General features: G+C 43.0%; 1 protein-coding gene across 1 annotated transcript in view; it reads right to left on the bottom strand.

The window, feature by feature from the left end:
- adamts12 (ADAM metallopeptidase with thrombospondin type 1 motif, 12) overlaps nucleotides 1-27,255 on the bottom strand; it is a 642,106-nt gene that overhangs the window by 201,194 nt on the left and 413,657 nt on the right. The window contains exon 13 of the mRNA XM_063042019.1: nucleotides 17,144-17,277. Within this exon, the coding sequence (XP_062898089.1) occupies nucleotides 17,144-17,277 (134 nt within the window). The remainder of the gene's footprint in view (nucleotides 1-17,143; nucleotides 17,278-27,255) is intronic.

Here is a 27,255-nt window from a genome sequence, read left to right on the forward strand (position 1 = left end):
GCTCTCAACATGTAGCACTGCTGGGGAAGTCTGTGCAGGCAGCTTTTGAAAGGGAGATGCCACAATGTTAGGAACAGCCTACAAGCTACAATAAAGCTCTGCTACTGAATGAGTGGATGAAGGAGAGTGGGAGAGTAGTCTGAGGGATCAGAAAAACCTGACAATTGCTTATAAACTGATAGGGAGAATGCTCTGTGTTCAAAGGGGCAGCGGAGACTCCAAGTTTCCAACCAGACACTCCTGGCAAGGAATTGCAAGGGAAGTTCCTAAAGTGGAGTGCTGTTTATGAAAGCTTGCACCTTGGGGAAGCCTGAAATGCAGGGAAATCCCCATGCTTGCAGGCTGAAGAGGATGCAGAGGAAATCTGGAAGCTGGGGGAGAGAGGGATAGAGAGAAAGAGGGAGAGAGAGATGGAGAGTCAGAGAAACAGAGGAATAGTGAGACAGAGGGTCAGATGTATAGAGGGTGCCAAATGCTTGACAATGATGGTAGGTCATAGGATGCAGAGGGAAAGCTGCAGGGAGAAGCAGTGAATGAATTGTGCACACAGGTGCTTCTGGCTGGAACCATAGACGGAGTTCTCTTGGGACAAAATAGCAACAGGCAGGAGTACCGAGGAAGTAAATGTGCAGTACTGAAGATCCCTTCTGAAAGAGCAAAACAGAATAAACAACAGAAGGAGATTAGTGAGAGAGGGACACACTGAACACCCAAAAAGAGGAGGGGCTGCCATCAAAAAGTGAGGAGGAGAACTTCTTCAAAGTCAGCTTGCCTTGAAAGGAATTGATAGCAGAGTCATAAAATGGAGACTCAAGAGATGATGGATGTTGGAATATGCGGCAAAGAGACATCTGCTGGGAGAACTCAGTGGGTCGGCGGTCAGTGTTACCAACCTTGGTTTTTGTATTTTCTGTTTTAAGCTTATTTGTCTCTGCTCCTCTTACCTCAAGACAGCTTCTTAAATGAATTCTCAGAGCCGGATTTGGGAGTCCTCATGCAGGATTCCCTAAAGGCTAATTTGCAGGTTGAATCGGTGGTGGGGAAGACAAATGCGATGGTCGCATCCAATTCGAGAGGACTAGAATATAAAAGCAAGGATGTAATGCTGAGGCTGTATAAGGCACTGGTGTCTTCACCTGGAGTATTGTGAGCAGCTTTGGGCCCCTTATTTCAGAAAGGATTTGCTGACATTGGAGATGGTTCAGGGGAGGTTCACGAGAATTATTCCAGGAATGAGAGGGTTATCACATGACCAGTGATTGCAGGCTTTGGGCCTGTACTCGCTGGAATTTAGAAGAATGTGGGGAGGTCTCATTGAAATCGAATGTTGAAAAGCCTAGGGAGAGTGGATATGAAGAGGATGTTTCGTTTGGTGGGAGAGTCCAGGGCCAGAGAGCACAGCCTTAAAATAGAGGGATGCTCATTTAAAGTAGAGATGAAGGGGAATTTCTTTTTTAACTGGAGGATGGTGAATCTGTAGAATTCGTTGTAACAGGCAGCTATGGAGGCCAGGTCACTGGGTGCTTTAAAAGTGGAGGTTGATAGGTTCTTAATTAATCAGAGCACCAAAGGTTATCGAGAGAAGACAGGGTTGAGAGGGAAATGGATCAGTCATGATGAAATGACGGAGCAGACTCAATCGTCCAAGTGGCGTAACTCTGCTCCTATCTCTGATGGTCAGCTCACTGTTCAGGCATTGTTATCAATTCAACTCCCTTTAAGCATGTCAAGCTAGAGCTTTTCTCTTGGGAGAGGAGGATGTGAGACGTCTTCATAGGTATTTATAAGATGATATGAAGCACAGACTTACAGCCAGCGACTTCTTCCCAGTGCAGAATTGATAAATGCGAGGGGGCACAATTTTAAGGTATACGGGGGGGGGGGAGGCGGGGGGAGGAATGTCAGAGGTAAGTTTTTTTTACACAGAGTGGAGGGTGTGTGAAACTCCCTGTCACAGATGGTGGTAAAGGCAGATATATTAGGTGCATACAAATAACTCTTAGATAAGCGCATGGATAATTGAAAAATAAAAGGCTGTGTGGGAGAAAATGGTTAGATTTATTTATTTATTGGGATACAGTGTGCGGTAAGCCCTTCCAGCCCTTTGAACTGTACCGCCCAGCAACCCCTGATTTAACCCTAGGCTAACCATAAGACAATTTTCAATGACCAATTAACCTACCAACCAGTACGTCTTTGGACTGTGGGAAGAAACCAGAGCACCCAGAGGAAACCCACGCGGTTGTGGGGAGAACATAGGATCTCCTTACAGGTAGTGGTGGGAATTGAACTCGGGTCACTGGTACTGTAAAGTATTGTGCTGACCACTACGCCACCGTGCTGCCCCAGTTGATTGGCCCCAATTTTGCCTATTTTGGGTGTGTTAGTGGGAAAATTGAACATCATAGGCCAAAGCTCATGTACTGTACTGTAGTGTTGTATGTTCTATATCCTTCTATATAATGGTCTATGGCAATTCCTTTATAAAACTGTCTTTGTATGTCTTGCTTGGCTTCAAAGCTGAGCATTGTTGAAAAGGTTTGCCACTGGAAAAGCAGCCAGTACACACCACTAAAAGTGATGCGACACAGACTGCTGCGTCTTCCTTTACTCACTCTGTTGTGCTGCATTCCAGCTTCTGAGCTTAACACTGGAGGACATTTTCTAACCTGTTTCTCTCAAGCATTTTCTTTTCATCTCTGCTACTTTGGCAAGACGTTGACTTATTTCACAACCACTGTTGCTTTCTGAGTGCATTTTCACTATCAGAATGTTGAATGCATATTATCCAGCATTTTGTGCTTGTTCCTCATCATTTTGCCTATGTGAGATGCTATTTGTGTTTGTGTAACATCCTTCTGCAACTCATTTAATGGGCTGTCATTGTTGATTTAATCATAGAATGGTATTGCACTATATAGGCTCTTTGGCTCATGATGTTGTATCAACCTACAGTACTGTCCAAAGGTCTTAGGCACATGGACAGTATGTGCTTTAGGGTACCTAAGACATTTGCACAGTACTGCAGTTGCTAATATGGAGAAGAGAGCAAGTTTGTAATTCTGGAGGGAGCTAAAGATGTTGGGAATCGTGAGGGTGCAGTGCCACAGGAGGGATGTGGGGCAAGTGGCAGAGAACGAGTGCCAAGGACAGGGGGTGACCCAGGTGCAGACACACCCAGCCCTGAGACACCAGCCAAGGCCATGTGATTCCAAACAATTGGTTTATTGATCATTACACAATGTGTCTCTGGTGCTTCCCACTCCTTCCTCTCTCCCTGCCCCTTTTCCCAACCATGATCCCCTTCTCTCTGCCCCCTTCCCACTCTCTCTCTACAAACGAGATCCACAGCAGAATCAGGTTTATCATCACTTAAGTGCAGTATGTCATGAAAATTGTCCCTTTCCTCCTATCGGGGTGTATTCTGGAGATATGCAATATAGCAAATATTAATTTCAACAGCAACCAGTCTTCAGATCCGAATATGGATTGTGGGTTGAATTTAAAATGCAGCCAGGAGCAATGGTCTTCTTGGAACTGCATTTTAGAGTAAATTGGAGAGCAGGAAATATCCAATTGTCCTGAGATGTCTGCATATGCATGAATGCAATCAAGACCCCATTGCACAAATACACCTCAGAGACCACAGTAATTTGGGTGTGTTAGTGGGAAGATTGAGGTATTTCAAAAACTATATGTAACTTAAAAGAAGCATTATGAGGGCATTGTAACTATAGAAATTGTCCTATGACCTTTGTTCTATAACATATAAAAATGTGCAAAAATGTTGGGTCAAGTAGCCTCTCTCTCTCTCAAATGACTCCAAAGACTGTTAACTTATGTGTAGCCTGAATAATGATTTTTTTATCTACCCGCTGCATCTCTGGTGGCTTCGTTCAGTCAAAACATCTCCCACACACCCCATAATCCTCCATTTTTCTGGCATCCAATTGTATATTTAAAAGTCCCTTAAATGTTCTTAATGCATCAGCAGTGAATTTCTGCCGACCTAAGAGTCTCCTGCACTCTGAGATTCTAAACGGCCAGAGGGCATAGCCTCAGAGCCCAGGTCCCATTAGAACAGAAATAAGGAGGAATCTCTTTAGTGAATGGATGAAAAACTGTGGAATTCATTCCCACAGATGGCTGAGGAGGCCAAGTCATTGGGTATATTTAAAGCAGAGATTGAGAGATTCTTGATTAGGACGGACATCAAAGAAGATCTGGGTGTTAGAGGTGGGATTTCCAGGAGACTTCCAGTCTCACCAATAGCCACAATAGCACCAGCTGCATCGAGATGCAGCTCCTACAAGACTGGGTTAGGGAACTGGAGCTGCAGCTCAATGATGTTCGGCTTGTTAGGAAAGCGAAGCAGCGATGGACAGGAGCTACAGAGGGGTAGTCACCCCAAGGCTACTGGAGACAGATAAATAGGTGACTGTGAGGAGAGGGAAGGGAGAGCATCAGATATTCACTTTTGCTTCAGTTTCCACTACGGAAAAAATTTGCTTCAGCATTTACCATGGAAAAGTTTTGCTTCAGTATTCACTACGGAAAAGCTTTGCTTCAGTATTCACTACAGAAAAGGATCTTGCCAATTGTAGGGATGACTTGCAGTGGACTGAAAAGCTTCAGAATGTAGACATTAAGAAAGAGGATGCGCTGGAGCTTTTGGAAAGCATCAAGTTGGATAAGTCACCAGAACCAGACAGGATGTACCCAGGCTACTGTGGGAAGCGAGGGAGGAAATTGCTGAGCCTCTGGCAATGAACTTGATTCATCAATGAGGACGGGAGAGGTTCCGGAGGATTGAAGGGTTGTGGATGTTGTTCCCTTATTCAAGAAAGGGATAGCCCAGGAAATTATAGACCAGTGAGTCTTACTTCAGTGGTTGGTAAGTTGATGGAGAAGATCCTGAGAGGCAGGATTTATGAACACTTGGAGAGGCATAATATGATTAGGAATAGTCAGCATGGCTTTGTCAAAAGCAAGTCGTGCCTTACGAGCCTGACTGAATTTTTTGAGGATGTGACTAAGCTCATTGATGAAGGCAGAGCCGAAGATGTAGTGTATATGGATTTTAGGAAGGCATTTGATAAGGTACCCCATGCAAGGCTTATTGAGAAAATAAAGAGGCATGGGATCCAAGGGGATATTGCTTTGTGGATCTAGAACTGACTTGCCCACAGAAGACAAAGAGCGGTTGTAGACTGGTCATATTCTGCATGGAGGCCAGTGACCAGTGATGTGCTTCAGAGATCTGTTCTGGAACCCCTACTCTTTGTGATTTTTATAAATGACCTGGATGAGGAAGTGGAGGGAGGGGTTAGTAAATTTGCTGATGACACAAAGGTTGGGGGTGTTGTGGATAGTGTGGAGGGCTGCCAGATGTTACAACGGGACATTGATAGGATGCAAAACTGGGCTGAGAAGTGGCAGATGGAGTTCAACCCAGATAAGTGTCAGCTAGTTCATTTTGGTAGGTCAAATATGATGGCAGAATATAGCATTAATGGTAAGACTCTTGGCAGTGTGGAGGATCAGAGGGCTCTTGGGGTCCAAGTCCATAGGACACTCAAGGCTGCTACACAGGTTGACTCTGTAGTTAAAAAGGCATACAGTGCATTGGCCTTCATCAATTGTGGGATTGAAATTAAGAGCCAAGAGGTAATGTTGCTTTTATATAGGACCCCGGTCAAACTCCACTTGGAGTACTGTGCTCAGTTCTGGTCAACTCACTGCAGGAAGGATGTGGAAAACATAGAAGGGGTGCGGAGGAGATTTACAAGGATGTTGCCTGGATTGGGGAACATGCCTAATGAAAATAGGTTCAGTGAACTCGGCCTTTTCTCCTTGGAGCGACGAAGGATGAGAGGTGACCTGATAGAGGTGTACAAGATAATGAAAGGCATTGATTGTGTGGATAGTCAGAGGCTTTTCCACAGGGCTGAAATGGCTAGCACGAGAGGGCATAGTTTTAAGTTGCTTGGAAGTAGGTACAGAGGAGATGTCAGGGGTAAGTTTTTTACGCAGAGAGTGGTGAGTGCGTGGAATGGGCTGCCGACAGTGGCGTTGGAGGCGGAATCGATAGGGTCTTTTAAGAGACTCCTGGATGGCTACATGCTTAGAAAAATAGAGAGCTATGGGTAAAGCCTAGGTAGTTCTAAGGTAGGGACATGTTCAGCACAGCTTTGTGGGCCGAAGGGCCTGTATTGTGCTCTATGTTTTCTATGTTTCTATAGTGGCTAGCACCCCTGTGGTCATTCCCCTCAGCAATAAGTACTCCATTTTCAGTACTGTTCGGGGGGGAGGGGGTGGGTGGAAACAACCTGTCTGTGGGAAGCAACAGTGGCTGTGCTTCTGGTACAGAGTCTATCAGAGTCTATCCCTGTGGCTCAGAAGGGTAGGGAACAGAAGAGGATGGCAGCAGTAATAGGGGACTCTGTAGTCAGGGGACAGATAGGTGATTCTGTGGATGCAAAAAGGTAACATGGATGGATGTTTGCAGCCCCGGTGCCAGGGTCCGCAGTATCCTGAAAAGGAAAAGTGAGCAGCCAGAAGTCGTGGTACATATTGGTACCGACATAGGCAGAAAAAGGAAGGAGTTCCTGAAAAAATATATGGAGTTAGGAAGGAAGCTGAGAAGTAGGACCTGAAGGTTAGAAATCTTGGGATTACTGCCTGTGCCACACAACAGTGAGGATAGGAATAGAACGAGGTAGCAAATAAATGTGTGGCTGAAGAATTGGGGCTGGGGGCAGGGATCCAGATTTCTGGATAATTGTGATCTTTTCCGGGCAGGTGGGACCTGTACAAAATGGATGGTTGCCCTTATCCGAGGGGGACCAATATCCTTGTGGGCAGGTTTTACGAGAGCTCTTGGGAATGGTCTAAATTAATATGGCAAGGGGATAGGAGCCAGTATGATAGAGCTGAGTATGAGCCAGCAGATTTACAAGTAGATGATAGGTGTTACATGAATGTCAGGAAGGACAACCCAATGATTGGGTACAAATGCAGACAGAGCAAAGAGTTAAATTGTACTACAGAGGCAAAATTCAAAAGGGCAAAGAATGCAGTATTTATTTCATGAAGGTGCTGTATTTATTTCATGTAGCATTCAGAATAATGTGGACGAACTCATGGCCCAAGTAGTGATTGGTCGGCAATCACTGTTACAGGTATCACTGAGTCACAGCTGAAAGCAGGTCATAGTTGGGAGTTCAACATCAAAGGTTATACTTTATATTGAAAGGACGGACAGGAAGGCATAGGCGGTGGTGTGGCTCTGTTGGTAAGGGATGGTATTATATCTTTAGAAAGAGGTGACATAGGGTCAGAGAATATTGAATCGATGTGGGTGTAGTTAGGAAACTACGAGGGTAGAAAAACATTATGGGAATCATATATAGGCTCCAAATAGTAGCCAAGATGTGGGGTTGAGTTTGCAAAGGGAGCTGGAAAAGGCTTGTAATAAGGCTAATGACACAATTGTAATGGGGGACTTCAATATACAAAGGGTGGCAAATCAGATTGCAAGAAAGGGAATTTATTGAATGCTCATAAGATGGCTTTTTAGAGCAGGTTGTGCTTGAGCCTACTCAGGGAAGAGCCATCTTAGATTGTTGCATAACAACATAGATCTTATCATGTAAAGGAACACTTACGAGTCAGTGATCATGATATGATTAAACTCATACTGCAGTTTGAGAGGGAGAAGCATAAGTCACAAGTATCAGTATCGGAATGGAATAGAATAAAGGGAATTACAGCGGAATGAGAGAGGAGCTGCCCAGGTGGTTTGGAGGAGGATACCGGCGGGGATGACAGCAGGACAGAGATGGCTGAAGTTTCTGGAAATAGTTCACAAGGCGCAGGATAGATATGTCGCACAGAAACAGTAGTTCTCAAAAGGCAGAAGGAGGCAACCATGGCTGAAAATGGAAGTTAAGTACTGCAGAAACGACAAGGAAAGGGCATATTAGGTAGTAAAAGTGATTGAGAAGTTGGATGATTGGGAAGCTTTTAAAATCCAACAAAAGGCAACTAAAATGGTATAAGAATGGAAAAGATGAAATATGAGGGCAGGCTAGTCAATAATATAAAGCATGATACCAGAAGTTTTTTCAGTTATATAAAGAGTAAATGGGAGATGAGAGTTGATATTGGACCACTGAGAAATGACGCTGGTGAAGTAGTAATGGGTGACGAAGATATGGCAGGTAAACTTACTTTGCATCAATCTTCACTGTGGAAGACACGAGCAGTATGCCAGAGGTCTGGGAGTGTCAGGGAGCGGGAGTGAGTGCCGTTGCTATTAAAGGAAGAAGTACTAGGCAAACTCAAAGTTCTTAAGGTGGATAAGTCACTTGGACCACATGGACTACATCCCAGAGTCCTGAGAGAGGTTGCTGAAGAGATAACAGATGCATTAGTCCATTAGTCAAGGACTGGAAAATTGCAAATGTCACTCTACTCTTTAAGAAGAAAAAAAAGAAAGTTATAGGCTAGTTAGCCTAACCTCAATGGTTAGGAAAGTGTTGGAGTCTATCATTAAGGATGAGGTTTCAGGGTATTTGGAGATTAATGATAAAATCAGTCAAAGTCAGCATGGATTCTGTAAAGGGTAATTTTCCCTGACAAATCTGTTAGAGTTCTTTGAGGAAGTAACAAGCAGGGTGGATAAAGGCGAGGCAGTGGATGTCATTTATTGGATTTTCAGAAGGCATTTGATAAAGTGCTACACATGAAGCTGCTTAACAAGATAAAATCCAATAGCGATACAGGAAAGATACTGGCATGAATAGAGGAATGGCTGGCAAGCAGGAGGCAGTGAGTGGGAATAAAAGGGGCCTTTCTGGTTGGTGCCCTGTGGCTAGTGGTGATCCTCAGGGACCACTACTTTTCAGATTGTTTGTCAATTATTTGGATAATGAAATTGATGGTTTTGTGGCAAAGTTTACAGATGACTTGAAGATAGGTAGAGAAGTAGGTAGTACGGTGGAAGCAATGCAATTGTAGCAGGACTTAGACAAATTGGAAGAATGGGCAAAGAAGTGGCAGATAGAATACAGTGTTGGGAAACGTATGATAATGCATTTTAGTAAAAAGAACAACAGTGCGGACTATTATCTAAATGGGGAGAAGGTTCAAATGACAGAGGTGCAAGACTCCCAGAAGACTAATTTACAAGTTGAATCTATGGTAAAGAAGGAAAATGCAATACTGGCATTTTTTTTCAAGGGGAATAGAATATGAAGGCAAGGAGATAATGATGAGCCTTTATAGGACACTAGTCAGGCTGCACTTGGAGTATTGTCAACAGTTTTGGGCCCCATATCGCAGAAAGGATGTGTTGTCATTGGTGAGAGTCCAGAAGAGGTTCACAAGGATGCTTCAAGGAATGAAGGGGTTAACATATGGGGAGCATTTGGCAGCTTTGGGCCTTGTATTCACAGTAATTTAGAAGAATGTGTGGGGATCTCATTGAACCGTACTGAATGTTGAAAGGACGAAATAGGGTGGATGTGGAGAGGATGTTTCCTGTGGTAGGAGTATCCAGAACTGGAGGGCACAGCCTCAAAATTGAGGGGCAACCTTTAAGAATGGAGGTAAGCAGGAATTTTTGTTAGCCAGAGAGTAGTAATTCTGTGGAATGCTCTGTCACAGACTGCGGTAGAGGCTAAGTCCATGGCGGAAGTTGATTGTTTCCTGATTGGTAAGGACATCAAAGGATGTAGCGAGAAGGCAGGTGTTTAGGGTTGAGTGGAATCTGGGAGCAGCCATGATGGAACAGCGCAGCAGACTCGATGAGCTGAATGGCCTAATTCTGCTCCTATGTCTTATGCTCTCATGTTCTAAGACAGGAGAATAGGGTTGAGGCGGATAATATATCAGCCATGCTCAAATTATGCAGCAGGCTTGATGGGCTGAATGGCGTAATTTTGGTCCTATATATTGTGGTCAATTGGTCTTGTCAGAAGTGTAGTGCAAGCAATCATCAACAGTACTCTCAAAGGTACTTTTGACAATAATCTGCTCATCAACCAGATCCCCCTCTGGACTCCTCTCGCTGCCTCTGTAGAGCAGCCAACGTAATCAAAGACCCCACCCAACCAGGACATTTTCTCTTCTCCCATCAGACAAAAGATACAAAAGCTTGAAAGCACATTACCAACAAGCTCAAGTATAGGTTCTACCCCACCATTATCAGACTCTTCCATCGACCTCTTGTAGGATCAGATTCCTTCTCATCTCTGTTCTAAATGGGTGTCCCTCTATTCTGAGGCTGTGCCCTCTGGTCCTAGACTCACCCACTACAGGAAACATCCTCCCCACCTCTACTCTACCTAGGTCACTCAATATTTGATAGGCTTCAATGGGATCTCCCCTCATTCTTCTAAACTCCAGTGAGTACAGCCCCAGAGCCATCAAATGCTCCTTACAACTTAACCCTTTCATTTCATAATCAATCTCGTGGACCTCTCTGGACCCTCTCCAATGCCAGCACATTTTTTCTTTTATGTAATAGGCCCAATACCTGCTCACAATACTCCCAGAGTCTGACCAATGCTCAGCATGACATCCTTGCTCTTATATTATAATCAACTCAAAATGAATGCTAGAACCCTGTACGAGGGCTCCTGAGTCCCTTAGCACTTCTGCTTTTGGAATGTTCTCCCCACTTAGAAAATAGTCTACACTTTATTCCTTCGTCAAAGGCGCTTGGCCATACACTTTCCTACACTAGATTCCTATCTGCCACTTCTTTACCCATTCCTACATGGGCACTAACCTCCCCACCATCAACAGGGAACTCTTCAAGAAGATGGCATGATCATTGAGATTCCTCACTCACCAGGACATGCCCTCTTCTTATTACTACCATAAGGGAGGAGGTTCAGGAGCCTTGGGACACACACTTTAGGAATAGCTTCTTCTCCTCCACTATCAGATTTTTGAACAGTCCATGAACCCATGAAAACTATCTCATTATTTTGCTGTTTTTGCGTGGTTAATTTATTTTTTACATCTCTTCCTGTAATTTAGAATTTTTAATGTATTACACTGTACTGCTGCTGCAAAACAGCAAATTTTACAAGATACGTCAATGATACGTCTGATTCCAAATCTGACAAACTATACCTCGTACCAGGGAAGCTTGATGTAGATTTTAATGAAAAACGTATGCATCATGTAGGTTTTAAAAGTCCACCAATCTTCTTCAGCAGAGAATTCATGCAGAGTTCAAAACCAAAAACTTTGCCAAGCTATTTTTTCAGACAAGTACTGTAATTGGTTTCCTGGGGAATATTAAACATTTCTTCTCATTGTGTCTTGCAGACTATATTAATATATTCTGTAAAGAAAATAAGTATGCTTTGAAATTCTTTGCCATAACACATCATTAATTATAAGTTTTCATAAGAGCAAGATGACTTCTTGGATTGAGATGGTACCATTTTCTATAAAGAAAATAGGGATGTCAAGGTGAAGATCAAAGTCTAAGCAAAGAGTGTTTCCTAAATTTGTAAAGAAGGAATGAGATATGATATACAAAGGAGTAGACATTGCAGCCAACCCTAAAGATACTGAAGACTGAAGAAAGTTAAAATGGAGGAAGAAAGCCATTCCACAAAAGAAATCAAAAAATAAGATGAAGATTATCTTTATGTGTCACTTGTACATCTAAACATACAGTGAACTAGATCATTTTCATCAGATCAACTCAGCAAGGATTGTGCTGGGAGTCTGCAAGTGTCATCACACTTCCTGTGCCAGCATAGCACGCCCACAACTTACCAACCACATCTGCATGTCTTTGGAATGTGGGAGAAAACTGCAGCAGGGAGGAAATGTATGCAGTCACAGGGTGTGCCTGGAGAGCACGGACAGTAGCGGGATTTGTACCCTGACCTTACAGCTGACACTGTAAAGCAATTGTGCTAACTGCTACACTGCTGTGCCAATGTATTTCCATCCAATGATCAGCCAGCCGGCAGGGAAGACTAGCAGTCTTGGCAAAGGTCCACAGTAGTGAGGATGGGAGAACCGAATTATTACTGATTGGTATATAGAGAGATCGGTTGCTGGTATCAGAGGAACTGAGGAGACTGACCTTGGAGAGGAAACAAAATTAGTGCACCAAATGAAAATTTAAAAACTGGGTTAAAAGAGTGCAAATATTAGCACATAAAGAGTTGACTATATTGTAAAGAACCTCTAGCAAGATTCCAATTAGTTTGGTGTCTTACTTTTCCTTCACTTCAGGTAGGTGGGACTAGGTGTGAGTAAGAGTTCGGCACAGACTAGAAGGGCCGAGATGGCCTGTTTCCGTGCTGTAATTGTTACATGGTTATACGGTTATGAGTGTAGCAAATAGCATAATGCTATTACAGCACCAGCAATGAGGGTTCAATTCCTGTCACTGTCTGTAGGGAGTTGGTACATTCACTTGGGCTTCCTCCCGGTGCTCCAGTTTCCTTTCACGTTCTAAGGACGTATGGGCTGTGGTTCGCAAGTTCTGGGCACAGGAAGCATGGCAACACTTGTGGGCTGCCCCCAGAACATCCCAAATGTGTCGGTCATTAACACAAATGATGCATTTCAGTGTACGTTTCGATGTTTCACTGTAGGTGTGACAAATAAAGCTCATCTTTGTCTTTGCTTTCCTATATAAACACTAGAACATAAGAAATAGGAGCAGGAGTAGGCCATCCGGCCCATCGAGCCTGCCCTGCCATTCAATAAGATCATGGCTGATCTGTCTGTAAACTCAGCTCCATCTACCTGCCTTTTCCCCATAACCCTTAATTTCCTTACTATGTAAAAACCTATCTGTTTCTTAAATATACTTAGTGAGGAAGCCTCAACTGCTTCCCTGGGCAGAGAATTCCACAGATTCACCACTCTCTGGGAAAAAGTTTCGCATCATCTCCGCCCTAAATCTTCTCCCCTGAATCTTGAGGCAATGTCCCCTAGTTCTAGTCTCACCTACCAATGGAAACAACTTTTCTACTTCTATCTTATCTATCCCTTTCAAAATTTTGTATGTTTCTATAAAAGTAAGTCCCTCTCATTCTTCTGAATTCCAGAGAGTATAGTCCCAGGCGACTCAATCTCCTCATAGGGTAAACCCTTCATCCCTGGAATCAACCTGGTGAACCTCCTCTGCACTGCCTCCAAAGCCAGTATATCCTTCTTCAAGTATGGAGACCAGAACTGCACACAGTACTCCAGGTGTGGCCTCTCCAGTACCCTGTATAGTTGCAGCATGACCTCCCTGCTCTTGCATTCAATCCCTCTGGCAATGAAGGCCAATATTCCGTTTGCCTTCTTAATAACCTGTTGCACCTGCAAGCCAGTTTTTTGCAATTCATGCACAAGCACTCCCAAGTCCCTCTGCACAACAGCATGCTGCAATCTTTCACCATTTAAATAATAATCTGCTCTTCTAGTATTCCTTCCAAAGTGGATGATCTCGCATTTACCAATGTTGTATTCCATCTGCCAGACCTTGGCCCACTCACTTAACCTCTCTATATCCCTCTGCAGACTCTCCACATCCTCCGTACAATTTGTTTTTTCACTCAGTTTAGTGTCATCAGCAAATTTTGCTACGCTACACTCAGTCCCCTCTTCCAAATCATCAATGTAAATGGTAAACAGCTGCGGGCCCAGCATCGACCCCTGCGGCACCCCACTCACCACTGACTGCCAACCGGAGAAACACCCATTTATACCAACTCTCTGTCTTCTATCAGTTAACCAATCCACTATCCATGCCAATACACTTCCTCCGACTCCACGCATCCGAATCTTATTTATAAGTCTCTTGTGCGGCACCTTATCGAAATCCAAGTATACAACATTCAGCTGTTCCTCTCTATCCTCTGCACTCATTATGTCCTCAAAGAACTCCAGTAGTTTGTCAAACAGGACCTGCCCTTTCTGAATCCATGCTGCGTCTGACTAATGGAACCACTCCTTTCTAAATGTTTCGCTATTTCTTCCTTAATGACAGCTTCAAGCATTTTCCCGACTACAGACGTTAAGCTAACTGGCCTATGGTTGCCTGTCTTTTGCCTCCATCCTTTTTTAAAACGTGGCGTGACATTTGCTGTCTTCTAATCCACCAGGACCTGCCCAGAGTCTAGAGTGTTCTGATAAGTAGTTACCAATGCGTCTACTATAACCTCCGCTAATTCCCTCAGCACCCTGGGATGGATCCCATCAGGACCATAGAACCATAGAACCATAGAAACTACAGCACAGAAACAGGCCCTTTGGCCCTTCTTGGCTGTGCCGAACCATTTTCTGCCTAGTCCCACTGACCTGCACACGGACCATATCCTTCCATACACCTCCCATCCATGTATCTGTCCAATTTATTCTTAAATGTTAAAAAAGAACCCGCATTTACCACCTCGTCTGGCAGCTCATTCCATACTCCCACCACTCTCTGTGTGAAGAAGCCCCCCCTAATGTTCCCTTTAAACTTTTCCCCCCTCACCCTTAACCCATGTCCTCTGGTTTTTTTTCTCCCCTTGCCTCAGTGGAAAAAGCCTGCTTGCATTCACTCTATCTATACCCATCATAATTTTATATACCTCTATCAAATCTCCCCTCATTCTTCTACGCTCCAGGGAATAAAGTCCTAACCCTATTCAACCTTTCTCTGTAACTGAGTTTCTCAAGTCCCGGCAACATCCTTGTAAACCTTCTCTGCACTCTTTCAACCTTATTTATATCCTTCCTGTAATTTGGTGACCAAAACTGAACACAATACTCCAGATTCGGCCTCACCAATGCCTTATACAACCTCATCATAACATACCAGCTCTTATACTCAATACTTCGATTAATAAAGGCCAATGTACCAAAAGCTCTCTTTACGACCCTATCTACCTGTGACGACACTTTTAGGGAATTTTGTATCTGTATTCCCAGATCCCTCTGTTCCACTGCACTCCTCAGTGCCTTACCATTAACCCTGTATGTTCTACCTTGGTTTGTCCTTCCAACGTGCAATACCTCACACTTGTCAGTATTAAACTCCATTTGCCATTTTTCAGCCCATTTTTCCAGATGGTCCAAGTCCCTCTGCAGGCTCTGAAAACCTTCCTCACTGTCTACTACACCTCCAATCTTTGTATCATCAGCAAACTTGCTGATCCAATTTACCACATTATCATCCAGATCATTGATACAGATGACAAATAACAATGGACCCAGCATTGATCCCTGTGGCACACCACTAGTCACAGGCCTCCACTCAGAGAAGCAATTCTCTACCACCACTCTCTGGCTTCTTCCGTCGAGCCAATGTCTAATCCTGGGGACTTATCTACCTTTGTTCATCACTATCTCTTTAGTGACAGTGATTTTATCGAGGTCCTCACCTCCCATTTCGTCCATAACATCCTTGTTCGGCACATTAGACATGTTGTCCACGGTGAATACCGACGCAAAATAGTCGTTCAATGTCTCAGACATTTCCTTATCACCCAATATCAATTTCCCCTTATCATCTTCCAAGGGACCTACATTGACTTTAGCCACCCTATTCCGCTTTATATATTTATAAAAACTTCTGCTGTCTGCTTTTATATTTTGTGCTAAACTACTTTCATACTCATCTTCCCTTTCCTAATTTCTTGTTTAGTTGTTCAATAAGCACAGAATTTTCATCTTTTTCACAAATGGATCCAATTCCTCATTGAGAATATAGATACTACTAGAAGAAAATAAATTGAAGTTATCCATTCATAATAAGATCCCATTAGATATGAAATAAACTGTATTCTCACAACTAACTATGTACCACTGTAAACGAGAAATGGTTTTGCATTGTATTACCATTTTTCCAGGACTGACAGCACTGTGCAAAAGTCTTAGGCACCATAGATTTTCTTTTATATGGTTTCAGATGGTATAGCCTCCACACAGCCTTGATCTCAATGTCATCGAGACTGTCTGGATTACCTGGAGAGACAGAAGTAAGCGAGACAGGCAAACTCTGCAGAAGAACTACAGCAAGATCACCATGATTCTTGGAACAAACTACCATCCGATTTGCTTATAAAACTGCACGACAGTGTAACTAACAGAATTGAATCAGTTTTAAAGGAAAAGGGTGGTCACACCAAATATTGATTAGATTTTGTTCTTTTTACTGTTTACTGCTCTTTGTAGTATATTTTTTGATATTTGAAAACTTTTTAATTGATTATTTCTGAAAGCATCTTTGCTTTACAGATATTTTTATATATGCCTAAGACATTTGCACAGTACCGTGTGTGTAAAAATGGATCATCTGTGAATTTCAGTGAGATGTTCTCTAATGACCAGTGACGAAGAAGATACGTGTAGACAGCAATGACCTGTTTAGGATCCTGATCATTCAGGCAGGCCTGACACAGATTCGATCAGATTGTACCCAGCAAATGAATGAGAGAGAAAAAACAATACAGTGAGCATGAAAACAATTGAAAGGAATGTTCTGGTAATTTAACTTCAATCTGTGATAACTCACAGATCATTTTAATTCCAATTCTCATTCCCATTCAAATGTGTCAATCTATAGCTCCTCTTATGCCAAGATGAGGTCATCCTCAGGGTGAAGTAACAACAGCTTATATTCCGTATGATTACCCTCCATCCTGATGGTATGAATGTCAACTTCTCCTTCTAGTGAACAAAATTTCCCCCCTCCTTACCTTTATTCTCCACTCTGACGTTTTATGTCTTTGCACCTCCCTATTACTTCCCCCTGGATCCCCTCCTCCTTCCCTTTCTCCTACTGTCCTCTCTCTTCTCCTCTCAGATTCTTTCTTCTCCAGCCCGATCTTTCCCACCCACCTGGCTTCACCAATCACCTTCCAACCAGCCTCCTTCCCCTCCCTCCATCATTTAATTCAAGCATCTTCCCCCTTCACTCTCAGTCCTGAAGAAGGGTCTCTGCCCAAAACGTCGACTGTTTACTCATTTCCATAGATGGTGCCTGTCTGGTTGAGTTTGTTCAGCGTTTTGTGTGTGTTGATTTGAATGTTAAGGATGACTAGGAGTTAAAATTTTACCACATTGTTTGTCACGTCACAGAGCTGAGGAAAAGTTTACATAAAGGAAACACACCCAACTATACCTTACATATGCCATTGATGCAGATATCCCTGCTGTTTATGGCTTCAGTGCATGATGTCCCATCAATCACTGTGTCAAGCATTTTCTCAGAGAACTGTTGATCAACGGGCCGACAATGCAGTTCACAGGGATTAGCTTAAAGAATGAGAAGATGTTGTTTATAAATCAGCTAGAAGAGTGGTTAGAGCTGTACGAGCAAAAACTGATGAAGTGATAAATAATTTATTGAGGTTGTTTGTTTCCCTCTCCTGTCATTCCTCTTTCAACAATATTTGTTTTTCTGTAATTTTGGCGCCTGATCAACAAAGCATATCATTCCCTGGGAAACCAAAAAGATAATGGAAAAATAAACACAAAGAGATTCTGCAGATGCTGGAAATCCAGAGTAACACAAACAAAATACTGGAGAAATTCAGCAGGACGGGCCCAAACTGTCAGCTCTTAATTCCTCTTCAGATAAACATGAAACACTTTAGTATTAGTTTGTATAAAGCCAATTAAAGTTAATATAGACAATTATTTAACAAACACGGCATCTGCAGAATTTATTGTGGTTATCAATTACTTATTGCATTCACTATAGTCAATGTCCAAATATAATATACAGTATCTCTTAACTGTGGTGTTACTACCATTGGGGAGGAGGTACAGGAGCTTAAAGACTCACACTCCACTATCAGATTTCTAAATGGACCATGAATTCATGAATACTTCCTCATTATTCCTTTTTATTTTACTAGATATTTTGTAATTTATTGTTACGTATAGTACTATGTATGTATATACATAGCTGAGCCGAACATGTCCTTACCTGAGAAATTACCTAGGGTAATTAACCATAGCTCTCTATTTTTCTAAACCCCATGTACCTATCCAAAAGTCCCTCAAAAGACCCTATCGTATCCGCCTCCACAACCATTGCGGGCAGCCCATTCCACGCACTCACCACACTCTGCGTAAAAAAACTTACCCCTGACATCTCCTCTGTACCTACTTCCAAGCACCTTAAAACTGTGCCCTCTCGTGCTAGCCATTTCAGCCCTGGGAAAAAGCCTCTGACTATCCACATGATCAATGCTTCTCATCATCTTATATACCTCTATCATGTCACCTGTCATCCTTCATCGCTCCAAGGAGAAAAGGCCAAGTTCACTCAACCTATTCTCATAAGGCATGCTCCCCAATCCAGGCAACATCCTTGTAAATCTCCTCTGCACCCTTTCTATGGTTTCCACATCCTTCCTGTAGTGAGATGACCAGAACTGAGCACAGTACTCCAACTGGGGTCTGACCAGGATCCTATATAGCTGCAACATTACCTCTCGGCTCTTAAACTCAATCCCACGGTTGATGAAGGCCAATGCACCGTATGCCTTCCTAACCACAGAGTTAACCTGCGCAGCTGCTTTGAGTGTCCTATGGACTCGGACCCCAAGATCCCTCTGATCCACCACACTGCTAAGAGTCTTACCATTAATACTATATTCTGCCATCATATTTGACCTACCATACCACTTCACACTTATCTGGGTTGAACTCCATCTGCCACTTCTCAGCCCAGTTTTGCACATCAATATCCCGCTGTAACCTCTGACAGCCCTCCACACTTTCCACAATACCCCCAACTTTTGTGTCGTCAGCAAATTTACTAACCCATCCCTCCACTTCCTCATCCAGGTCATTTATAAAAATCACGAAGAGTAGGGGTCCCAGAACAGATTCCTGAGGCACACCACTGGTCACCGACCTCTATTGTGGACAGACAGTGGGAAGCAGGTAGGAAGAGGGGAATCATGGTTGAGGAAAGGAAAAGGGAAAGGGTAGGGAGCAGGAAGTATCAGATGGATATTCTGTAATAATCAATAAACCAGTTGTTTAGAATCACATGATCTTGCCTGGTGTCTCAGGGCTGTGTGTGTGTGCACCCACACCACCCCCGAACCCTGGCACCCCTTCTCTGCCACCCTCTCGCTGTGCTCCACCCTCCCCATACTGAACATCCTTTGGTCCCGACTGATTTACAAACTCACTCTCCGCTCCACATTGAAAAATACAGTATTGTGCAAAAATCATAGGCAGTCTAACGATATATATATGCGCCCAAGATTTTTGCATAGTACTGTATGTCATTGCACTGTACTGCTGCTACAAAATGGCAAATTACACACCAGATAAGACAGTGATAAGAAACCTGATTCTGATTACATAGAACAATACAGCACAGCAACAGATACTCGGGCCCACAATGTTGTGCCAAACCAGATTAAATTAATAAATTAGTAATCGAATGTTCAACTAAACTTACCTCTTTTGCCTATACAATCGCCATTCTGACATTGTTCAGTATGTCTGAAATTATTAAGTGGCGTGTCATATGATTGTTTTTGGCAAATTTTTCTACAGAAGTGGTTTGCCACTACCTTCTGGGCAGTGTCTTTACAAGACGGGTGACCCCAGCCATTACCAATACTCTTCAGGGACTGTCAGCCTGCTGTCAGTGGTCGCATAACCGCGACTTGTGATATGCACCAGCGGTTCAACCAACCATCCACCACCTGCTTCCATGGCTTCACATGACCCTGATCAGGGGTATAAGCAGGTGCTACACCTTGCCCAAGGGTGAGCTGAAGGCTAGTGGTGGGCAGGAGTGACTTACACCTCCTTTGAGAGAGACCCTAATGTCTGGAATACAACATTGGAAAGAGTCCAACTTTAAATATCTTCCAATAAAAATATAGTTGAAGAATATAAATTAAGAAAGAAATAACAACTTCATAAATAATTACATTCATTGTGGATTTCACAAAGGGGAAGTTAGTCATACACACTCCAGTCCTCATTGAGAGGTTGGTGGAAAGTGTAAGCAGGTTCAAGTTCCTAGGTGTTAACATCTCAGAGGATCGATTCTGGGCACAACATATTGCTACAGTCACCAAGAATGCCACAAGCAGCTCTACTTCATTAGGAATTTGAGGACATTTGGTAGTTTAAGAAGGACGCTTACAAATTTCTACAGAGGTACTATGTAGGACATTCTGACTGGTCATTTCACAGCCTAACGTGGAGGCTCCAATGCACATGACTGGTCGTCTCGCAGCCTAACGTGGAGGCTCCAATGCACATGACTGCTCATCTCGCAGCCTAATGTGGAGGCTCCAACGCACATGACTGCTTGTCTCGCAGTCTAACATGGAGGCTCCAATGCACACGTCTGCAAGAGGCTGCACAGGGCTGTTGACTCAGCCATCTCCATCATGGGAACAAAGCTCTTCACCATCAAGGACATTTCTAGAGGAGATGCCCCAAGAAAGCATATCCAATACAAAGGACCCTTAACAACTGGGACATGCCCTCTTCTCATTACTACCATTTAGGAGGATATACAGGAGCCCGAAAACACACATTCAATGATTCAAAGAAACCTTCTTTCTCTCCACCATCAGATTTCTGAATGGCACATGAACCCTTAAAGCTATCTCATTATTCTTTTTTTGCACTACTTATTTTTGTTATTTATAGTAATTTTAAGACTTCATACTATACTGCTGCCACAAAATACAATAATCCTCTTCCTTCCCTTTCTTCCATTGTCTTCTCCTATCAGATTCCCCTTTCTCCAGCCCTTTATCTCTTTCACCAATCAGCTTCCTAGCGCTTTACTTCACCCCTCCCCTCCCGGTTTCACCAATCACCTGCTACATTGTACTTCATCCACCCCTCCCCAACCTTCTTACTCATCTTTTTTCTTCAGTCCCGATGAAGTGTCTCAGCCCAAAACATCAACTGCTTACGCTTTTCCATAGATGTTACCCGGCCTGCTAAGTTCTTCCAACAGTTTGTGTGTGTTGCTTTAGATTTCCAGCATCTGCAGATTTTCTTATGTTTACAATATATCAATCATAATTTGAGCAAACAATCATCAGAACTGTAAAGACCTGTCTTAGGGTCAGTCTTAAAATATATTCAGTGGCCACATTGTTAGGTACACCTTTACAACAGCTCATTAATGTAAATATCTAATCAGCCAATCATGTGGCAACAACTGGTTTAATGTGGCAGTTTAAATGGTTTAGCATGGACTAGATGGGCTGAAGGGACTGTTACTGTACTGTACTTTCCTATGGCTCTAACTCAGTGCATTAAAGCATGCAGATGTGGTTCAGATGTTCAGACCAAAGATCAGAATGTGGAGGAAGCATGATCTTAATGACTTTGACCATGAAATGATTGTTGGTGCCAGATGAGGTGGTTTGAGTATCTCAGAAACTGCTGATCTCCTGCAATTTTCACACACAACAGTCTCTAGAGTTTACAGAGCAAGGTGTGAAAGACAAAAAAAAAATCCAGTGAGTGGCAGTTCCATGGGCAAAAATGTCTTGTCAATGGGAGAGCTCAAAGTAAATTTATTGTCACTGTACATACAGTATCTGTCATAACATACAAACCTGAGATTTGTTTTCTTGCTGGCATACACAGCAAGTCCAAAATAATAGGCATCCGTTAGTCTCAAGAGACCATGGATTTGCGCCTTGGAAGGTTTCCAGGATGCAGGCCTGGGCAAGGTTGTATGGAAGACCGGCAGTTGCCCATGCTGCAAATCTCCCCTCTCCACGCCACTGACGTTGTCCAAGGGAAGGGCATTAGGACCCATACAGCTTGGCACCGGTGTCATCGCAGAGCAATGTGTGGTTAAGTGCCTTGCTCAAGGGCACACACGCTGCCTCAGCCAAGGCTCGAACTAGTGACCTCAAATCACTCAGCGAACGCCTTAACCACTTGGCCACGCGCCAACCGCAGTGGAATCAATGAAAGACCGCACCCAACACACGGACGATTACAGGTGACCAATGTGCAAAAGAAACAAACTGAACAAATACAAAATTAAAAAATAATAATAATAATAAATAAATAACCAATAAGATGCCAGAGGAGAATGGCCAGACTGGTTCAAGGTGACAGGAAGACAATAGTAACTCGAATAACCACATGCTACAAGAGTGATGTGCAGAAAAGCGTCTCTGAACATATCAAACCTTGAAGTGGATGGGCTACAGCAGCAGAAAACCACAAACATACACTCAGTGGCCAATTTATTAGTTACAGGGGGTACCTAATAAAGTGGCCACTGAATGCATGTACATCACACATGGCTTTAGCTGAACAACTAATGACAGTATAGATATAACAAGTTGAATGGCCTCATTTGTGCTATGGTTGCTTCTTTTCTAATTTCTATTATCACCCAATGGCATATCTTGGAGTAGGAGGCCTATGTGGGTGGGTGGGAAATAGGCCTGTTTGTCTGCCATTCTCTTGGTTTGTTGTTGGTGCTGCCTGTGCCATTCTGCTGAACATTACGGGCATGCTATGATTGCACTGGAATATCTGACAGAACTATGTTGTGACTGTCAATGAAAGTCAGAAGTCACTGGAGACACGCAGCTAGCAGTACAGAAGTCTTTACTCTGCACACACAAGCTGACAGCATTTGGAGTCACTCAGGAGAGAGGCTCCCTGACCCAACATTATATCACATTTTTATATGCTAAAGATCAAAGGTAACGGTAGGACAATTCTATATGTACATAGCATTCATAATGCTTCATTTGAGTAACATATAATTTTCAAACACCTAGATCTTCACACCAGTGCTCAAGACACCCTAAATTAATGTTAACACCGCTGTCTCTGAGCTGTATTCATTCAAGTGCAGACATCTCAGGTCAATGGAGTATTTCCTGGTCTGCAATGAACTCCAGTCTGCAGCTCCAGAAAGACTAATGCTTGAAACTGCATTTTAAATTCAATCTGCAATCAACATTCACATCTGAAGACTGGTTGCTGTTGAAATTAATGTTTGCTATCTTCCACAACTCCAGAATATGCCCTGGCAGCTGCCCCCAGCACATCCTTGGATCGTTAACGCAAAGTCACATTTTAAATTAGGTTTCCATGTCCACGTGAAAAATAAATCAAAGCTGAGCAACAGCAATGGATAACAGTAATGAGGTCAAAGTGCTTTAGTTGCCACACTAGTTTATCTGTGCTTCAGTACATATCGATATGTTATACACGCTCAGTAATGTTCAAAAATATTTTACAAATATCCACAGATGATATCCTTCAAAAGCTATGATAGTGGCTATACAGCCTTGATCTGTGTGAATAATTTAGACAGGAATGGAGATATAATTATTCAAATTACTCAAGGAAAGAACAACCAGAGCGCCCTTTGTAGCGTTTAAACACGCAAAGGGAAAGCTTTCTTGTAAATCTGATATTCCTCCCTCCACCTCCCAAAAGCAGAACTTCCCAGTGGCAAGCACTTTAATTATCTTTCCTATTCCCGTTCCGACATGTTGGTGCCATGATGAGGCCACCCTCAGGGTGGAGGGGCAACTCCTTATATTCCATCTGGGTAGCCTCCAACCTGATGGCATGAATATCGTTTTCACTTTTCACCTCCCCTCTCCCTTCTTCTACTCCCCCTCTGGCTTTTTACCGCTTCTCACCTGCCTAACACCTCCCCCTGGTTCTCCTCCTCCTTCCTTTTTCCCTCTCCTATCAGATTCCTTCCTCTCCAGCTCTTTACCTTTCTGACCATTCTGGCGTCACCTACCACCTTGTACCTATTCCTCCCCTTCCCACACCTTTTTATTCTGTTGCCTTCCCCCTTCCTTTCCAGTCCTGAAAAGAGGTCTCCGTAAGACACAGGAGCAGAATCGGGCCATTCAGCCCATCGAGTCTGCTCCGCCATTCCATCATGGTTGATCCCCGATCCCACTCAACCCCATACACTTACCTCCTCGCCATATCCTTTGATGCCCTTGCCAATCAGGAAAAGATCAACATCCACCTTAAATATACCCTGGGACAGTCTTCACTGCAGTCTGTAGAGGAGAATTCTACAGATTTACTACAGACTAAAAAAATTCCTCCTTACCTCTGTTCTAAAAGAACGCTCCTCAATTTTGAGGCTGTGCCCTCTAGTTCTGGATACCCCCCCACAGGAAACATCCTCTCTGCATCCACCCTATCTAGTCATTTCAACATTTGGTAAGTTTCAGTGAGATCCTCTAATTTCCAATGCCTATCGCTCCTCACGTGTTGACTCCTTCATTCCCAAAACCATCCTCATGAACCTCCTCTGGACTCTCTCCAATGACAACACATCCATTCTGAGATATGGGGCACAAAACTATTAACAAGACTCCAAGTGTGGCCTCACTAGTGTCTTATAAAGCCTCAGCATTATCTCCTTGTTTTTGTATTCTTTTTCCCTTGAAATAAATGCCAACATTGCATTTGCCTTCTTTACCACAGACTCAACCTGTAAATTAACCTTCTGAGAGTCTTGCACGAGGACGCCTAAGGTCCTCTGCACCTCTGATGTTTGGAACTTCTCCCCACTTAGATAACAGTCCATACTCTTGTTCCTTTTACCAAAATGCATCATCATACATTTCCCAACACTGTATTTCATCTGCCACTTTTTTACCCATTCTTCCAATCTGTCAAAGTCCTGCTGCAAGCACATTGCTTCCTCAGCACTACCTACCCCTCCACCTATCTTTGTATCATCCACAAACTTTGCCACAAAGCCATCAATTCCATTAAACAAACCATTGACAAACAATGTGAAAAGCAGCATTCCCAATACTGACCCCTGAGGAACATCACTAGTCATTGGCAGCCAACTGGAAAAGGGCCCTTTTATTCCCATTCACCTTTCCCTGCCAATATCTTTCATGTAAAGCCAAGGGAGTTTAATCTTGTTAAACAGCCTCACGTGTGGCACCTTATCAAATGCCTTCTGAAAAGCTAAGTAAATGACATCCACTGCCTCTTCTTTATCCACCCTTCTTGTTACTTCCTCGAAAAACTCTAACAGATTTGTCAGGCAAGATTTCCCTTCCCTTTATGTCTCGGCCTGAAACATCGAATGTTTATTCATTTCCATAGATGTTGCCTGACCTGCTGAGTTCCTCCAGTGGTTTGTGTGTGTTTTTTTTTATTTAAGTTATACTAATATTATTATGGAAGATCATGTTGCATCAGTCCCACTGGCAAGGACTGCGATCTGTGGTCCACACTTGCCCACACTTGGGTATGTCAGCACCTAACTCTTTGGTCCTCAAAATCCAAAATTCCACAGCAAGCTGCAAGTCCAGACAGCGACCAGGCAACAACCCTTTTTTCATGGAGAAATCCAGCCCACAGAACACTTTGAATAGAAGGCAAAGATTGGGATAGAGTTTTGTCTTCCAAGAAATTATATTAAGTGTTTTTAATGCTCTTAACATACTGAAGCATTTAATAAATAAAATTAAAGTTCTTTCTTAAAGATAAAGATTAGCTTTATTTGTCACATGTATATTAAAACATCAATTGAAATGTGCTGTTTGTGTTAAATCAAATCAGCAAGGATTGTACTGAGGGCAGCCGGCATGTGTACAAAATGGCTTTCAAGGATCTTCAAGGGTCAGCGGAGGTGAAATAATCAAAGCTTATTCTTCAGTCAAGTCTTTTCCTCTTTTTGATTTAAATTCCTACTGCTTCCAAGACGGATTTTTTTTAATCATTAGTAAATCGTGGACGTGGGAACGTAGCATGCCCACAATTTTCTAACCCTAACTGTACGTCTTTGGAAAGTGGGAAGAAACCATAGCACCTGGGGGAAACCCAGGCGGTCAGGGGCAGAATGTCCAAACTCCTCACAGACAGCAGCGGGAATCAAACCCCGAGGAGTGAAAATAACAATTGTAAGAAAATGTAATTCGGAGAATACGTTTATCATGTTGCAAAATGTGTTGCTTTGTGACGGCAGCACAGTGAAAAATACCAAACTTTATGTTCATGGGAATTTGACGACGGAGGGGACGAAGCTGTTCCTAAAATGTTGACTTCTGTACCTCCTCTCCAGTGACAGTATTGAGAAGGGGGCATGTCACAGATGGTGAGGGTCCTTAATGATGGATGCCTTCTCTTGAGGTACTGCCATTTGATAATGTCCTCAATGACAGAGAGGGTTGTGCTGACTAACTACAATCTCTTGCAGTTCTGTGCATTGAAGCCTCCATACTAAACTGTGATGCAAATAGACAGAAAGCTCTCCACGGTGCATCTGTAGAAATTTGCTAGAGTCTTTGCTGACATACCAAATTTCCTCAAACTCCTAATGAAATACAGCTGCTGGTATGCCTTTATATAATTATTAGTCCGTGCGTTCAGTAAGGAACTACAGGCAGATCTATCTGGCCCCTGTGGTTGAGCAAACACACACAGAGGTAGCGAATGCAGTATCACAACAGAACAAACAATTATTTTCAGAGATTTGATTGTTTTACTACATTGTAGCTATTGATTTTCTCCAAGTGGACCACAACCTTGTCATAGTTTGGAGGCTTGTGTGTCTCAGTGACCTGGAGAGCTACGCTGGCTGGAGTCAGGGCTTTATGCTTTAGTATGGTCATCTGGTCGATTGGTCCTCCTGGTTCTGGGGTTCAGCTCAGGGCTAACAACCCTGAAGGCTAAAACAAAACTGTTACGGAAACAGCAATGAAGAATCCTTCTACATCTGAGTGCGATGGTATTCCTGAGTCTCTAACTGGGACTTGCATGACTGACAATAGTGAATACCGAGAGGAAGTTACGATCATGATGAAGGAAGCCCGAAACACTGCCAGAGATGGAGGAACTTCATTGCTGCCCTAAACACCAGCGGTGTAGTGGACAGTAAAGTAGAGATAGAGAACTGTTGATTTCAAAACTTTTAGCTGTGGAACAACTTACTTTAGAATTTTAATTTGATATCAAATTTTATTTTCTAATATCTGCTAATCTTCTAGTAATACCAAATTAAAAGAACATCTTTACCTCTGCTGCTCTGGTTACATATTACTTTTGCTAATTAATCTTTAGGATACAGATCTTTAGATAGCTAACTGGAGCAGTTTTGATGGGTTGAATGGCCTAATTCTGCTCCTACAGTACTGTGCAGAAGTGTATAGCCTAAGACTTTTGCACAGTACTGTATTTGTCAACATGAAATAGAGAGTGAGTTTGTAAATCTTGTGGAAGCAAAGGATGTTGGAAATGGTGAGGGTGGAGCAC

This window comes from Mobula hypostoma, chromosome 3 (assembly GCF_963921235.1).
Source record: "Mobula hypostoma chromosome 3, sMobHyp1.1, whole genome shotgun sequence".
NCBI lineage: Eukaryota > Metazoa > Chordata > Chondrichthyes > Myliobatiformes > Myliobatidae > Mobula > Mobula hypostoma.